Source organism: Palaemon carinicauda, chromosome 4, assembly GCF_036898095.1.
Source record: "Palaemon carinicauda isolate YSFRI2023 chromosome 4, ASM3689809v2, whole genome shotgun sequence".
Lineage (NCBI taxonomy): Eukaryota > Metazoa > Arthropoda > Malacostraca > Decapoda > Palaemonidae > Palaemon > Palaemon carinicauda.
The window spans coordinates 92,949,274-92,965,811 of NC_090728.1; the positions used below are offsets into that span (position 1 = coordinate 92,949,274).

Here is a 16,538-nt window from a genome sequence, read left to right on the forward strand (position 1 = left end):
AAGAGTCTCAGTAGTTGGAGGATTTTACGCTACGGCCTCCGCGTGATCCCTTTCCACGGGAGAAATATCTCCTCTTGCTTCCGTTCTGACAGGAGCCTCTTGAACCAAGGCCCCTACCTCGCTGGTATCCTTGAGAGGAACCCCGGGACTCATAGGCAGGGTTATAAGCCGGTGAGGTGAACGAACTCGAAGCCACTTGGCTTTTAGGGACGAGAACATATTCCTCTTGGGGCTGAGGCTTGGAGGTGGAGGTTTGGATGGTCTGAGCAACCGGGACCGGCTGGACTACCTGGAGAGGTTGGCGGAACTGGGCAGAGCTATAAGGACGTAGCCTTTTCCTGCCCCGGGATAGAACGTTCGACTGTTCGAACTTCCGTTTGGGAGTGAGACCCCAACAGACCTTGAGGCTCTGGTTCACCCTGGCAGCTTCGCTTAACACCGAGTTGACCATGTCCTCCGGAAACAGGTCCGGACCCCAAGCGGAGGCTTTAATGAGCTTATTCGGCTCATGGCGGATAGTAGCCTCTGATAGAACATGCCTACGGCAACGTCTTCTGGCTACCAAGAAGTCATAGCAATCCGATAACAAGGATTGTAAGGTGGCCTTTGTCATGACCTTAAAAGCGTGTTCCTCATCAAAGTTCAGGGAAAACATCTCCGCCATCGTCGAGACGTTTAGGCTCCTGCTAAACCTAGACCGGGACTCAAACTCGAGTCGAATTAAGGTTTCGGGAAGTCTTGGAAGTCGTTCGCTAAATTGCGTCGACGCACAATCAGCAGATAACTTACCAGAGGTAAATGTTGACTGAATGTTAAGCCAACATTCGTTATCTGATGGGAGCAGAAAAGATGTAGGGTCTATCTCCCGAAGCTGGGGCAAAGGTTTGTCTTCGGCCACTGCTTGAAGAGCTAAGTCCACCATCTTGGTGACGCAAGGAGTAGGGGTCTGCTCGTCCACAAGAAACATAGTGTATGTGCTCTTGTGGGGAGTCAGCATGGTGTTCGTGCAACCCCACTCGTTCAGGGTTCTAACCCAAACAGACTGAGCCTGTTCTTTTGGGAAGATAACGGTCTCCTTAGGGACCTTATCTAGCCAGACAAGAGCTTCTTCCGTTAGCCGGGCGAAGCCGGGGAAGGGGAATTGAAGGCCGGGAGGGAAGAATTCAAAGTCCTCAATGGGCCGGGTTCCAAAGCCTTCAATGGTCAACATCCCGTCAGTGAAAGGGCAGTGGAGCGCCATTTTCCACGGGTTATTTTTAGTGAAAGGCGGGAGTTTTGAGGCGTCTGGAATAAGGAACTGCTGTTGTTGAGGCAGTCCTCCTTCTAAGGTGTCCAGTCTCTTGGTAACGGCAGATAGCATTGAGCTAATCTGTTCTGAGACAACCCTTGACATCATATTAGTGAGACCCACCGGGTCGAAGTTGGCCGGGGCAACTGAGGAAGTTGGCTGCACTCCCGGGTCCTGAGAAGTAGAGGAGGTGCTAGCTGAGCCACTTGGGGCTCCGGGGAGGGAAGTCTTCTTTGATTTGGTTGTTTTGGGAAGTGTAGGATTCTTGCGAGTCCTAATTAAGGGTCTCTTCTGAGACTTAACCTTGGGAGGAACCGGGTGTGATCTTGGGGTAGATTCACGGTTCTCATCAAAACCTAGAAAGGAAGAAGTATTAGATGCCGAAGAAAAAGAAGGGCTAAGAAGAGGGATCTTAGCGCCGGACCCACCTGCCTCACCTACCTCCTTACCTGTCTCCAGTTCGTCCAAAACCATGGGTTCCAAGTCCAAATTCAGAGCCGCAACATTGTCCTCAATGGGGTTGGGGTCGACACCGAGGTCAGTATCCTGATCGAGAGCAAGGTCCAGGGTTGCTGTAATGTCGGCAATAATAGGGGCTGCCACTTCTTTAGGCATTGCTGCAGAAGATTTTGCGTTGGGATAGATCAGGTTGCAGTAATCTTCAGAAAGGACGTAAGGCTTCTTGGCCTTAACGTTACGGGCGAAGCCGCCTACCCAAACTTTCAAGGTGGCTCTTGCTGTGATCTTAGCCGCTTGAGAACTCTGAAAGAACGGGGATAAGGTTAGCAAACCCGGGAGACGGAGCTGAGAAATGATAACCAAAGGTTCATTATATAAAGCAAGAGGAATGTAAGTAGAAAAATGACCTATAGAGGACTCACTGATTCCAAAGAGAGGGTGGAGACAAGGTCGTAACAGACAAGGCAGTTGTCGGGGTGCCAAACTATCAGGTCATCCATTTGAATCCCACAGTCGGCGTGAGATCTACAGACCTCATGTCCGCAGGGCTGGTGAAGGACGGCCGCGCAGGCTGTCATCCGACAGCGGACCACCTGTAAAAAGGAATAGTCTATGAACACCTTCTTAGTATCTCTAGAAGGGACCCCGGAGGATCCTGACCTTGAAATTAAAGCAAAATGCCTAGTCTTAGACTAAACATGCAGAGAACCTTAGACTATTCCAAGAGGAACCCCGGGAGAGCCGGGGATGAGAAAAGGATGTATAAATAAAGGATTGAATAGTAAAAAATAATAGTCCCGGGGACTGGGAACAGAAATACTTAAAGTAAACTTTAAGTAAACTTAGAGTAAACTACCAACTGGAGATCCCCTCAACACAACATGGAAAATCCCAAAAATATGATCATAACGGAGTGTGACAATAAAAACAATTTGAACAGTTAAAAATACTTAAAAGTAAATAATGAATAAAAGCGTAATCACGTAAAAATGGCTAGGCATGCAAAGTTAATATAGCAAGAGAGGGAATCGAGCGAGTGGTAAGGGCGGAAGCATGACGTCATCTTGGAAGATGGAAAACAGGGGTACCAACCTTACTACTGAAGCGGGTAGATACCGAACAGTAACACAAATAAAGAGCTACACGAGAGTCCCACTCGAACCAAAACGTAAAACTATGTGGAGCGAAAATAAAACTAATAGTCATTATAACATCAAAGTGAAATGCTCCTAGAAAAAACAGTTCCCCGCGGGAACGCTATCCACTATATGCACGAAGGCAGGCATCCCAACATAACTGAGCCTTAATGATACGTAACACTGATACCATAGTATAATAATAATGATACGCTAAAGTTGAAAGCATATAATCGGTGTAAAGGTAAAATTCTCCTAAAAAGTTCGAACGAATAACAATGAAAGGAATTACGAACGAACTAGCGAGAAAGGGCAGGACCGTGGGACCATAAACGGTTAGAACGGGAACGCTATTCACTATAAATCACTTCTGAATTAATAAAACAAAGGCTACACTGCCCATTCACGCTTAAAGCTCATGGATAAAGTACTTAACTTCGATGGAGTAACTTGGGATTCCGCCATCGATGCGTAGAAAAGGGAAAATAATCCAAAAATCACCGAGGTAAACACAACCAACTTAACGTATCGGGTGCTAAAAAGGAGTGCTGGGCAAGCGTGGGTAAAGTTAGTAGTACTAGTCTGCGCGGCAGGGGAGGTTGAACCGCACCTCACTATTGAGGGATTTTGAAGAGGAGATATCTAAATGGTACGAGACCTCTGGTCATATTACGCCTTAGATTATACCGACACCAATAGGTGAGCGAGCTAGTTCAACCTAGCATTCCTATGCATTTTTTCTCTGGTAATATTTTAGCAGTTATATTCCTTAGAAATGGTGCTTTAGGAGCATTTCACTGGCCGGCACAGGTTGAGCCCAGAAAATTGATTTTTGAATTTGTGGTTGTGATGTTCAAAATAATATTTTTAATCTTTTTAAATTTTTAGAGGCTTAAATTTGATCATCTAACTCAATCTATTTATCTCACTTTTTATCCTTTTATTATATTTTCTTTCAGTGGATCGGGAGAACTTTGAAGCCAAGAAGACTCATTATGACAACTTGTATCGTATGGTGGCATATTGTGAAAATAAAATGGACTGTAGACGAACCCAGCTACTTAATTACTTTGGTGAAATTTTTGACAGAGATAATTGCAAAAGGAACAGACTTACTGCCTGTGACAACTGTAAATCTCAGGTTTGTTTTGTTTCCTGTTAAAGTATTTTTTTAAAAATTGGATGTCAATATTTCTATTATTCCATCAATACAAAAAGAGAGCTAGAGTATTTTTCCCATGTAATGTAGTTTAACCACCCCATTTGGTCATAGATACAGCAATGAGTATTTTTTATATCATAAGTGAAGGGTAATACTTTGAGTAAGATAAGTTAAAGTAGTAGAAATCCAACACAAGGAGCAGATGGAGTTGAAAATGTGAAACAGAAAATATTGCAGCAGTTGGCTAAGGGTAAGCTTCACAAACCTTTCATAAAGCCTACAGTGTACAGTGAAACCATGGATATTGATCTTAGTTTGATTCAAAACGCCTTTAAAACTCCAATTTCTTCAAGCACTGAATTAATTTTTCTTATAAGAAATAAGGCATATAATAGGATCAATCTATTTCAGACCCCAAAAATCCCTTCTTAAGAAGCATTTTTACTCAATTTACAGTACTTGTATGCAAAAAATCATATAAATTGCCATGAGAGGGTGAATAGATGAAATAAGTGAATATGGAACTCGACTCTACCTGTAGCAAAGAGAGGTGATGGAAAAGCTGCATGGCTAGATCGACACAGACACAACTTGGAATGATCTCTTTCCTCCTCTTTTGTGGTCACAAAGTTCTTCTTTTTGGCTTATCAATTTTACATTAACATACTGTATAGAAAAAAACAATAATATGGTACAGTCACTGTGAAAATTAAGTGTACCTATATTTTTATGAGTCCGACCTGAGTGTGATCTTGCTTGCTTATCAAATTTGAAATTTCCCATTTTATTTTACCTCAATAGCTTTGCCCCTTTAGTGACATATGGTATTATGTATATATGGCGGTGCATGGCAAAGAGTGGGTAGGTAAACCAATTAGTGGACCCTATTTCAGTCTCCTTATTGCAGGTATCCCATTCATACATGTTTTTTCTCTTATAATCTAAATAGTATGGGTTTTTAGTTTTAAAGTGTTACATTATTTAGCTTTAAATTAGTTGGGTTTTCTTCTAGCATTGATATAATGTTGGGGAAGCATTGTAATTTAGACAATAGTTGTTCAGAATATATTAACTTACCAGTCCCTCTAATGGAAGAATATGTGAAGCTTATACCTGAACAATTTAGGGTTAACAACTGTAAATGCAAAGGGAAAGTTTCTTTTAGTTCAAGAAATAATCTAGATAAGACTAGGATAGTGGATTACTGTATGGTAGGGATTATGATGGTTCTCCAGCGATTACTGAACTTTCGAGAGTTGTTGGTAAGAAGCTTAATAAGCATTTTACTTATTTCATAGAAAAGTGCTATATTCATGCTAAATGATTATTGTTCCGACACGATATACAAACCTCGTAATCATTTAAGATAGGAATTTGCTTCAGCTCAGCTGAAACAGCCGAAGAGAAAGAAAAACCAGGCAGTTGTGCTGATTGATTGGCTGGCGGTATGGGGTGAGCTCAGGTTCACCATGTTCACCGACCATGGCTTTTCCTACAGACAGGGCTTAGGTTGTTCATCCTCGTCCACTGTCGTCTGCTGTTGCCTTGACCAACGTTCCAGCACCTCGGAGGGGCCACAAAAAGAGGGAGCCTGGGCGGTATTCCTCTTCTAGTTCCTCCTCCTCTCTCCTCCTCCTCTACGTCTTCATCTTCTGACTCTGACTCTTCTCCCCCACGGGAAAGAGGAAAGTGAAGAGGGCCAGAAAGGCCAGTCGCAGTCGAAGGGACATGGCACCCCAAGACACCTCTTCTCCTCCGGAGAATGAGGGGATGTGAGAGATTCCCGTGTTCCCCGCACTAGTGGGTTTGTTCATGGCGAGTCTCGCGCAAGGCCTCCATGCGTGAGAACCGCGCTCGAGGGCATAGGTATCGTCTCCCAGAGCATGGTGACGGGGTTTTCAGGCCCTCGATCTACTGCTCAGACTCGAATTGAACCGCTCTTGAGTGGGGAAAGGAGAGTCCTGGCTTCAGCACGAGAAATCTCAGCTGTGGTCTCTCGTGAAGAATCCGCGGTACGCACGACTACCTCCACGGGGGTAGCCGCGCGGACCAACTCAGCGACTCATGTGTCGCGTGAGCAGGGAGCAGGCCCAGACAGTCGCGCACTCGACCCGCGCGACTTGGGCCTGGCATGGAGCCACCTCGCGGCTCAGCCCGTGGCATGGGGCCCGGTCGTGCAAGATCAGGCTAGCTCTCGCGCATACCAGCCGCGCGTAGATGCAGACAACCCCCATGCTTTCTGGCCATGTAACAGGTGAGGCTGCGCGCACCACTCGCGCGACTAACCTGTTTACACCTCCTGGTGTTAGCGTTGCAGCTCGCGCTCAAGCTCCTTTGGGAGCTTCATGGGGCTCGCAGCGACCAGTCACGCACTCGGTTGCAGTGGGAACATCGATGCATTCCGTCGGGGATGAACCCTGCCAGGGTCCTTCTTTGACCCCTGAATACACGCCTGGTTCAGTCCTAGGACCAGAGCAAGGGTATTCATGGGAGATGTCATCACCCGTGCAGCATTTCGCTTCCCCTACATTTACGGATGTAGCGGGACCGATGGATCAGCCACTTCTACGGCCTACACTGGCCGTGGAGACGGAAGATCCCGCGTTGGAGTTGCAGTTCCTAGTGGTCATTAACCCCATGCGTGAGATTAATGGCCACAGGGCTCCTCCTGCGGTAGTGTCTGAGATAAGTGTACAGCCTTGGAGATCCTATGGGGAACCCTTGAAGGCAGTTCACAGCCCCTCACACTACCCTGGTTGAGACAGGCTGCTCGAGCATTGGACCGAGTGAGTGACCAGATCGCAGGACCTGGTGACTTGCTTAGGCCAAGGTTCGAACAAGTTTCTCCCTCAACCACTCCAGCGACAGAAGAAGTATTATGTCACAGAGTCTTCTGTGTCTTGTCCTCTCCCTCTCGACCCCACAGTTGGAGTGCTTTCTGGGAGTTCCTCGGTCGAGAGCTTGAAATCCCATAAAGTGGTCTTCTCGGCCTCTGAGATTTCAGCTATCGAGTCCATCTCTGTAGCTGCTCTCAAGGCTGCTTTGTGGCACGACCACTGGTGTGGTATGGCCACAGTGTTCACGCGGGACACCAAGCTCGCTAACCCTGAACACATGGAGCAGTACAGGAACCTGGCTTTGTCTGGTGGGAAAGCTGTTGCTTTTCTCATGGACCAGCTTGCTATCCAGTATGCCAATCTGATCCTCAAAAAAACGCGAGGCAGTAGCCACTCGTTTGTCGAGATAGATTGGTTCAGGAGAGGCCCTGGCACTCAGGAACTTTCCTATTAGAGCTGCAACTTCTCTTTCCACCAGAGGAAGTTCTGGCCGCGCGGGATAAATGGCACCTCGACTCAAAGCACTCCATTATCCACCAGGCGCAAGCTTTGAGTTTCAAGGGACCTGGTCCTGCGAAACCGTCCGCAGCCAGGCTGAGTCAGGCCAAGCCCACGGGAAGTGGCAAGGGTACCACTGGTCGTGCTCCTGTTGCTCCTGTTCAGAAGGGTTCTGCCCCCAAACAGACCTTTCAGCCTCCCTCGGGAGCTCCGCCATATCGGGGAAAGAACAGGGGCCAGCAAGGGAAAGGGAAACACTGAGATTGGCTTTCCACTTCCCATGCTGCGGAGGGTAGGAGGATGCCTATTGCTCCATTAGGCGATGTGGCAGCACCTCGAGGCCGAGGAATGGGTAGTGTCGACCCTTCGCGAAGGGTACAAGCTCCCATTCCTGCTTCATCGGCCCCCCCATCCTCCACTCCAATAGCGTTCCACTAATATGCTCCAACATCCCTGAAGGCTCTGGCCTTGGAGGCCGAGGTCCAGGAAATGTTGGAGAAGGATGCGCTAGAAGTCGTACACGATCAGTCACCAGGAGATTGGAGACCGATCATCAATCTTTAGCCATTAAACAAGTTTGTTCAGCAAACTGCAGTCAAGATGCCAACAGTTCACATTGTGCTGTTAGCCATCAGGCAGTACGACTTTATGCTTTCGATAGACTTGAAGGACGCGTACTTTCAAGTACCAGTTCATCGGTCGTCTAGAAAGTACCTCCGATTCACCTTCCAGGGCACGGTGTACCAGTTCAAAGCCCTGTGCGTTGGACTGTGCACAGCTCCCCAAGTGTTCACGCGAGTGTTCACGACGGTAGCAGCTTGGGCCCACTCGAGGGACATCCGCATACTGATGTACCTCGATGACTGGCTGATTCTCGCTCCCTCGCAGAAGCAGTTGAGTCAGGATCGAGACTCGCTTCTGGCAGTGTGTCGTGATCTGGGGATCATGGTTCCCAAGCAGAAGGTGAAGTATCCGGGAATGTTGATCGACTCGACATTCCAGCCCTCCAGTGGCAAGCTCTTCTAGGTCACCTCTCCTTGCTGGAGAAGAGCGTTCCTTTCAGGCGGATCCATCTCCGCTCCCTTCAGTGGTGTCTAAAGGAGCAGTGGTCGGCAGCCACCGATCATCCCTCTCGTCCGGTCCTCATGGAACGCGAGGTAAGGGAGGATCTCCTTTGGTGGCTAAATGAGGAGAACCTCATGAGAGGGTTTTCTCATAGACCCTCCTCCACCTCAGTTCCGTCTGTTCACAGACGCGTCCACGGAAAGTTGGGGTGCACACCTGGATGACTTGGTCGTGTCAGGTGTGTGGTCGGAAGATAAGAAACACCTGCACATCAACGTGCTGGAAATGATGGCAGTCTCGAGAGCACACTTTCATTTCCAGGCCCGTTAGAGAGAGCACTCGGTAGTGCTGATGAGCGACAACACGTCCGTGGTCGCGCACATCAACAAGCAAGGGGGCACGCTCTCACGTCCCTTGCAGCAGTTGACGAGGCAGGTGTTTCTGTGGGCAGAGAGTCAACACGTAATCTTGTCAGCCAGGTATATTCCAGGCAAGAGAAGTATTCGGGCAGACTCCCTAAGTCGCAGAAACCACGTAATAGGGGTAGAATGGTCTCTTCACCCTTGGGTCGCGAGTAGAGTACTCAACCTCTGGGAGAACCATGCATCGACCTTTCGCAACACGACACAACGCCAAACTTGCTGTGTTTTGCTCTCCAGTACCAGATCACGCGGCTGCGTTTGAGGACGCACTGCAACATCCTTGGGATCTACTGGATTGCTTTACGTTTCCCCCCCTTTTTGCTTGCTTCACGTAGTCTTGTACCAGGTCCTAGTAACTCCAGGACTCAGGATTACTCTCATTGCCCCACTATGGCCACACTTGGAGTGGTTTCCCGATCTGTTGTCGCTCCTGGTCGAGGCACCGCGAAAGCTACAACACTGGCCCAATCTCCTTCGGCAACCCTTGTCGAACAGGTACCACCAGGCAGTGCAGTCTCTCAGACTTCACGCGTGGAGACTATCCAGCATCTCCTCAGAACGTGAGGCTTTTCATGACTCGCTGCGAGAGAGATTCAGGGTACCTTAGAAGATCCTCCTCAGTCTACCAGGGGAAGTGGTTGGTCTTCTGTGATTGGTGTAGTGGAAGGGGTATCTCTCCAGTCGGAGTCTCTCTGACTCAGATTGCAGACTTCGTAGTCTTTCTTCGCAGAGATAAACTCCTTTCGGTTTCTGCCATTAAAGGGTACAGGTCTGCCCTTGCAATGGTGTTCCATCTGAAGGGCATAGATATCTCTAATGCCCTGGGGATTTCTATGCTCATTAAGAGCTTCAAACAGTCGCGTCCCCCAAGGGAACTTCGAGTTTCCCAGTGGGATGTCACCTTAATTCTTGGGTCTCTTACTCGTGTTCCGTATGAACCCTTGAACCGTGCCTCAAACAGGCACTTGACCTTTAAGACTGTTTTTCCTGCTAGCCTTAGCATCGGCGAAGAGAGTCAGGGAGTTACATGGCCTCTCCTGTAATGTCACTCACGCAGAGGGTTGGAAGGAGATCTTGAGTTATGTGCCAGAGTTTGTGGCCAAGACTCAGAACCCAGCGATCCACGATCCGAGCTTCGAGGCCTTCACTATTCCTTCCTTACCGGATATGGCGGTTCAGGTGAGAGGCTTCTCTGTCCCGTCAGGTGTCTCCGGCGCTATCTTAAGCGAACTCGGCATCTCAGACCAGAATGTCGACAACTTTGTTAGCACCATCAGAACCAAGAGGGAGGTGTCGAGGAACACGATATCCTTCTAGATCCGTGAGACCATCCGCAAGGCGTATGAGAGTTCTTCAAGATTCCAAGCACCAGCGAGGGTTAAAGCTCACGAGATCAGGGGCATTGCCCCCACACTCGCTTTTCAAGAGAAATCTTGCAGTGGGCCAAGTGCTGAAGGCTGGCGCTAGGAAACGGCAGACCACCTTTACGGCCTTTTACTTGAGGGAGTTTACGCACAAGTCCTTGGACACCTTTGTTCTTTGCCCTGTGGTAGCAGGTCAAGCTATTGTCTGACCTTTCCAGTTCCTCTGGGACAGGGAAGTCTCTTGTCTTGATTTTATGGTATGTTTGGCAGTGTAAAAGCAGTCTGCAGGTGATCCACCTTTCTCTCTTGTCTCCTCCCTTGGAGTTCCATACATTAAGACAAGTCTTCCCTGATAAGATTGCTAGAGTTTGTTTACAAGTATTCTCCCCCCGTCTTCTGCTAGGCAGGGAAGACGGTGGATGTATAAACCCTTTGCCTTTTGGTTTTGGAGTTTCATCCAGTCACTGTGACCCTAGGATCGAATATCTCTTACGTTCACGCTCTCTGGTCGCGCGATGCTCTTACACATCGCGCAGCGGCTCCCAGTTTCTCAGACCCCACCATCATCATGTCGGGTCAAGAGACAGGGGTGGGTGGATTTAGTCCTCTGCTCTCATTCGAGACCTGGTCTATATCCGGGCAGTTAGCTGTCCACAAGCAGCAAAGGCAGACCTCCCACCAACCAGTGAGTCTTCCTATATTAAAGGATTACAAGGTTTGTATATCGCGTCGGAACAAATGACAATTTGTCCTAAATTGTATTTTTCCTACTCATACAAACCCGTAATCATTTAATATGAATGCCCGCCTCTACCACCCCTCTCATCTTCCACATTGAGCCTAAAGCATTTGAATGAGGAAAGTGGGCTGGCGGTGGGGGTGGCGGAGCTAAGCTCCGCCCCATACCGCCAGCCAACCAATTAGCACAACTGCCTGGATTCTCTTTCTCTTCGGCTGTTTCAGCTGAGCTTAAGGGAATTCCTATATTAAATGATTATGGGTTTGTATAACTAGGAAAAATACAATTTAGGTCAAATTGTCATTTTAAGGTCAATCTCGAGAGGGCCTGTTTTTTTCCCTACTGTCTTATCCATTTTTCTCAAGACTATTTCCATTCAAGGGAGATGTAGATGATGTTACTCTCTTTGCATCGATGACTTCTGAATGTAGACCTGTGATTGCTGAATCCCATAGTAAAGATCTATCGAAGATAGAATTAGTGCGTAAAGTAGAACCTTAACAAAGCCCGAAGTATGATTTGAAGTAGGTCAAGGACATTTGGTCTTACTGACCCAAATTATTTTATATTTTAGATCACAAATTAATTCTAAATTCAGTTTTGAGAAACCTATCCAGTCTGTCTCTTCTTCAACAGTATGAAAAATTGGTATATTAAGAAAGTCTTCCAAGATATTTGGAGATTGGGCTGTCTGGAGATGTTTCATTTTTTTTTATTCTGCCAAGTTTTGAGTATTATTCTTTTGTCATATGTTCAACAGATGACGCATCTGAAGATAATTAGTACATTGTGTTTTTTATTTGTTTTTATACTAGTTTACTCTTTACTTCATTTATTTTTGGCTTTGGGCTTGTTTTCCTGGTGGAGCCTTAGAGCTTGCAGTATTTTTCTTTTCTATTGAGTGTTGCTACTTGGCTAGTATTAATAGTAATGGTAATTCAAGTCTCAAGTCTGGGACCTGTTCACCAAACAACGACAAGAAACAAAATATGAGGATCAAATGCTAGCAAATACCAGCTGGTAGTGAGTTAGTAGATGAAGTTGATGGACTAATTGAAATTCATGAAAACTCACTTTTATTTTTTTTCTGTTGCTGTATATTGATAAGTATTAAAGTACTTTTTGGTTATTCTTAATCCCTTTAAGACTAATGAAATTCATCCATTAATTTCTTTAAAATGAAACCAACATTTATTAAACTTTCCCAGCCACTACTTTAGGAAGTTACTGAAATTGTGTTGTCTAGTGGTTGAAAAATAGATTTGAAATCTCGTAGCATTAGTTTGTTTGAAGATTTGATCAGAATGGGGGAGAAATATTTATTCAGAAAAGTACAGTAGTTGCTTTAGTAGTAGAAAGAACAGAAATTATAGAATAGAGGGAAATTCAGGCAAAATTTACGTAAGACTGAATACATTGGAAAGAATTCGTTTCACATCTAACCCAATGTAGGAGAAAATCTGATGCGTAAGAGCTAATAATGGTGAATTTATTCAGCAACAAGTCATGAAATGGATTGCTGTAAAAGGTGAGAATCATTACAGTACTGTACTGTACTCTGATGAGCTCTGAAAGGGGAAACATATTTCCTTGTATCCCCAAGTTCTTCAAAAATTTGCCCTCACTTAGAACTCATGGCTAAAACTAAGCAGCTATACAGTATTAGTGCAGGATAGATTGTGTGAAAAGAATAAATTAACTGTTTCATATACTAGTTGATCAATTGAGTAATTTTTTGCCTTAATTTCCAGGGTTCTTTCGCTTTGATGGATGTGACAAAGGAAACCCGAGCAATTCTTCAAGCAGCACAACAGTTATGCACTGGTGGCCGATGGTCTAGCAATTATACCTTGAATCATTTTGTTGATATATTTAAAGGATCTGAGGCCAAAAAAGTTATGGACAATGGTAAGTATAGTTTGAAAGATTGGGGTAATCTAATCTTGTTTTGGTATAATACAGTATACAGTTAAGCCTCCCTTTTTGGGTATTGCTTCTGAGCTCCCCTCCCCCATACTGATTACAAAATAACTGAATGATAAGAAAATTACCCTAAGTAAATTAATAAATGTACTGTATGTCAAAAATACACTAGGGTACTATTGTAATGGTAAGAAAGCTGTATATATACTGCATAAACTATAATATAGTTGTCCCTCCTTATTTGTGGGTTCTCTCTTTGCAAATACGGTCATTTGCAATACAGAAAACCGTATAACATATCAAATAAAAAATCCCATGCCGGCGGTGCCGTGATAATTACTCACTGGCCAATATTTTCAAACCAACCACGCAAAGCAGAACAGCCAACTTTATAGCTTACACAAGTAACCTGTTTAGTGATAAACCCTTTGTATAGTACAGTAATTCTAATACAGTAATAAAAAATATATGTATATATAATCTCTCTCTCTCTCTCTCTCTCTCTCTCTCTCTCTCTCTCTCTCTCTCTCTCTCTCTCTCTCTCTCTCTCTCTCTCTCTCAAAGAAAAATAAGCAAATTAGAATTAATATAGAATTACTGGTATACCTCAGGTTAGGTCATTTCAATTTTAGTCGTTTTCGATTACTAAGTGTCGTTCCTCAGAAATAGCATATGGAAAAATAGAAATAAAGTTGAAATAATTTTATTTGATCTTACAATAGTCCGCTACAGATATTGAAGTCTTAATATCACTAGAAAAACATTAAAAGCACATAAATAATGATACTGAACATTACTATATAATAAATGAGAATAAAAGTGTATAAAATTGTTAAAATATGTACGTTTACAATAAATGTTAATAGTATAATCATCATAAATCTTAGAGAACAAAATATGAAAACATCTTTGACTTTTTGTTTTTGTAGTCATCTTACTTAGCAGTCATTAAGAGCTTAAGGCATTTCCCATGGTGGTTTAGTGTAGGCATACATAATCACATTCTAAAAATCCATAAATTTCAAAATGTAGATTTTGCTTTAAAGCATTTTTGTCTTCTAGTTTTTCAATTTCAAGTGTGTTTTAACAATCAACTACACTACTAACCTCTAGTAATTTTTGGTTGTGATCACCCAATCTGAAGACTTTATCGAGAATATGCGCACGTGCGAATATGCTCATATACGAATAATAAAGAATATCATGTACAGTATATAATTTCTTAACAAATTCCTAATGAAAATTACATCAGCACCAATTTGTTATAGAATATCATAGTTTTTATACATTTAGTTTATAGTTATTATTATTAGTTATATGAATATGTTTTCTCCCTCTCTACGTTTTGTTTATAGTCATTATTGTTGATTATCATATGAATACGTCTCTCTCTCTCTCTCTCTCTCTCTCTCTCTCTCTCTCTCTCTCTCTCTCTCTCTTAAGGTGTATATTAACCCTTTTACCCCCGGGGTTTTTGGAAATTTCCAACCCTTAACCCCCAGGGGGTTATTTTTTTCCCAGCACATTTTGCAGTATATTTTCTTTAAATTGCTCTAACAGCCTTAATTTTTGTCATAGAGAGGTCAGGTTGGTCTCATTCTCTTGGAAAATGCCTGAATTTTCTCAAAAAATATGAAAAACAAATTTTTATAGCATTTTTTTGCAAGGACGTACCAGTACGTCCATGGGGGTAAAGGGATGGCTTTTGTGAAACGTACCAGTACGTCCTTTGGGGGTAAAAGGGTTAACAAAAGTAATTACCAATTTTTTTTTATTTTGGTTTCATTGTCAGCTGTTTTCAAGGTCAAGATGATATTGCAATTATACTCGCATATAATTAACATGAATTTGCTCTGTAAATTAACATGAATTTGCTCTGTATCATGTAATCTTTGAATAAAGGAAGAGCTCAGATCAAGGAACTCTCGACCAGTTTATTCTTAAAATGCATATCTAAAAACAACAACATACGAATCAACTGCTGACGCTGATGATCTACAGCCATTTACGTATGCAATATAAACAAACAAATTGAATGTAAATATTGGTAAATCTAACAAATTAATTTTTATTCCTATCCGGATACAAACTTCTGAGTCATTTAATAGGGTTACTACAGTACTGATGATATTTTATATGACCGGTCAATCAATATTTGGTTGATTGTGTCATGCTTCATGCTGGATAAACACAGCGCATGCAAAATGACCAGACAGTTGTTTGTAGTGTCTCTCCACAACACTACCAGTCCCAAAGTGGAGAGGATTTTCTCTCACATCCTCTCTACGATTGAGTCTCTCACATTCCCCTCTCCCACCCTTTTGGTGCGTATCATTGCTGATATGTTTTTATAATATTCATGATTATTTGAGTGTCTACACATTATCTGTGAGTGCTTGTGACCAGTAAATCACAGTATTTAAAGTCTTTGCTCAGGACGAGATAATTACGTGTGTGGCGTCCATTTGAGCTTGGCAGACATGGACACACTCCCTCCTTATCCCTCTTGTCTAGACAGGAGAGGTTGTAGAGAATCTCCATGTAATTATTGTAAGGATTGGCCTCCCTTCCAGCAAGAGAGCTATGCCTTTCACTACAGGAATCTGAAAGAGATTTCGTCATTGCCGAGTCTCCTCCTGACAGAAGTTAGAGAACAATCTTATCTTAAGTAGCGAGAACCTCCCTTCAATATTACATGTCGAGAGTTGGAATTAGCTTTAGCTTCAAGAGACACTCATCAAGAGGGAGTCGAATACGCACAGCGAGACCTTGAGGAACCAAGTCTTAACTCATCTTATGGGATGATCAATGAACTGACGTGTTCTATAAGACGATCCCGTTGGAGGAAACCTAGAGTTGAGAAAGCTTTTCCCCCTAAGTCAAAAGGCAACAGTTTGGGATGAGAAGAGCCTTCATTTTCAACACGTTCTCAAGAACCAGGTATGCCATGTGACGATGGAGTCCCCTAAGCTGAGATCTCCTCTTCAAAGTCTTAAGAGATCCGTAGAAGCTTATAATTGTGGCTGCCGGACTGCTTTACCTGCAGTCATGCCCCAAGGCTTCACAGAACTATGTATTCCTTTCAGCCCACCCTCTTCTTCCCTACCTAGAGTAGGGAATTTGAGTTGTACTGTTACTGATATCTTTGCTTGTCAGGATTCAAGCAAGGAAATAGTCCTGCCAGATTATGCTGTACGCACTGCATCTCAACCTGTGATGACATCATCACTCGAGTCAGCCTTGTCTCTAAGGAAGATTTTTCATCACTTGTGAGGCAAGCCCACTTTTCATCCCAGAATATTCCCTGTGTAGACAGATCATATGGTAATGACAGGAGTGAGTATTTTTTAGAGGCTCCCTCCCTGGAGAGTTCAGATGTTGGCCAAAATTATGACCCCACTAACATGATTGATGAGCATAAAGGATCAATTTTTCAGGGATTCTCCCTCCATGTATAAAAGGTGAAGGTAGGGAAGGAGACTTTTATTCCATGCCTGCAGGGACCCTGAAGTTCAAACCAATTGAACTAGGGGATCAAGGTCTCCTCACCCTGGAAACAGGAACTGAAGACCCAATAGCCCCTACTAGTGTAAGAGCGTGCCTATACAGTACTTACCACTGGGAAAAAGATTTTGTATCAAGGAA

At 44.2% G+C, this 16,538-nt stretch overlaps 1 protein-coding gene across 1 annotated transcript in view; it reads left to right on the plus strand.

Moving 5' to 3' along the window:
- Positions 1-16,538, plus strand: part of LOC137640061 (recQ-like DNA helicase Blm) — a 394,741-nt gene that overhangs the window by 351,466 nt on the left and 26,737 nt on the right. Inside the window, exons 20-21 of the mRNA XM_068372487.1 lie at positions 3,843-4,024; positions 12,722-12,878. Of these exons, the coding sequence (XP_068228588.1) occupies positions 3,843-4,024; positions 12,722-12,878 (339 nt within the window). The remainder of the gene's footprint in view (positions 1-3,842; positions 4,025-12,721; positions 12,879-16,538) is intronic.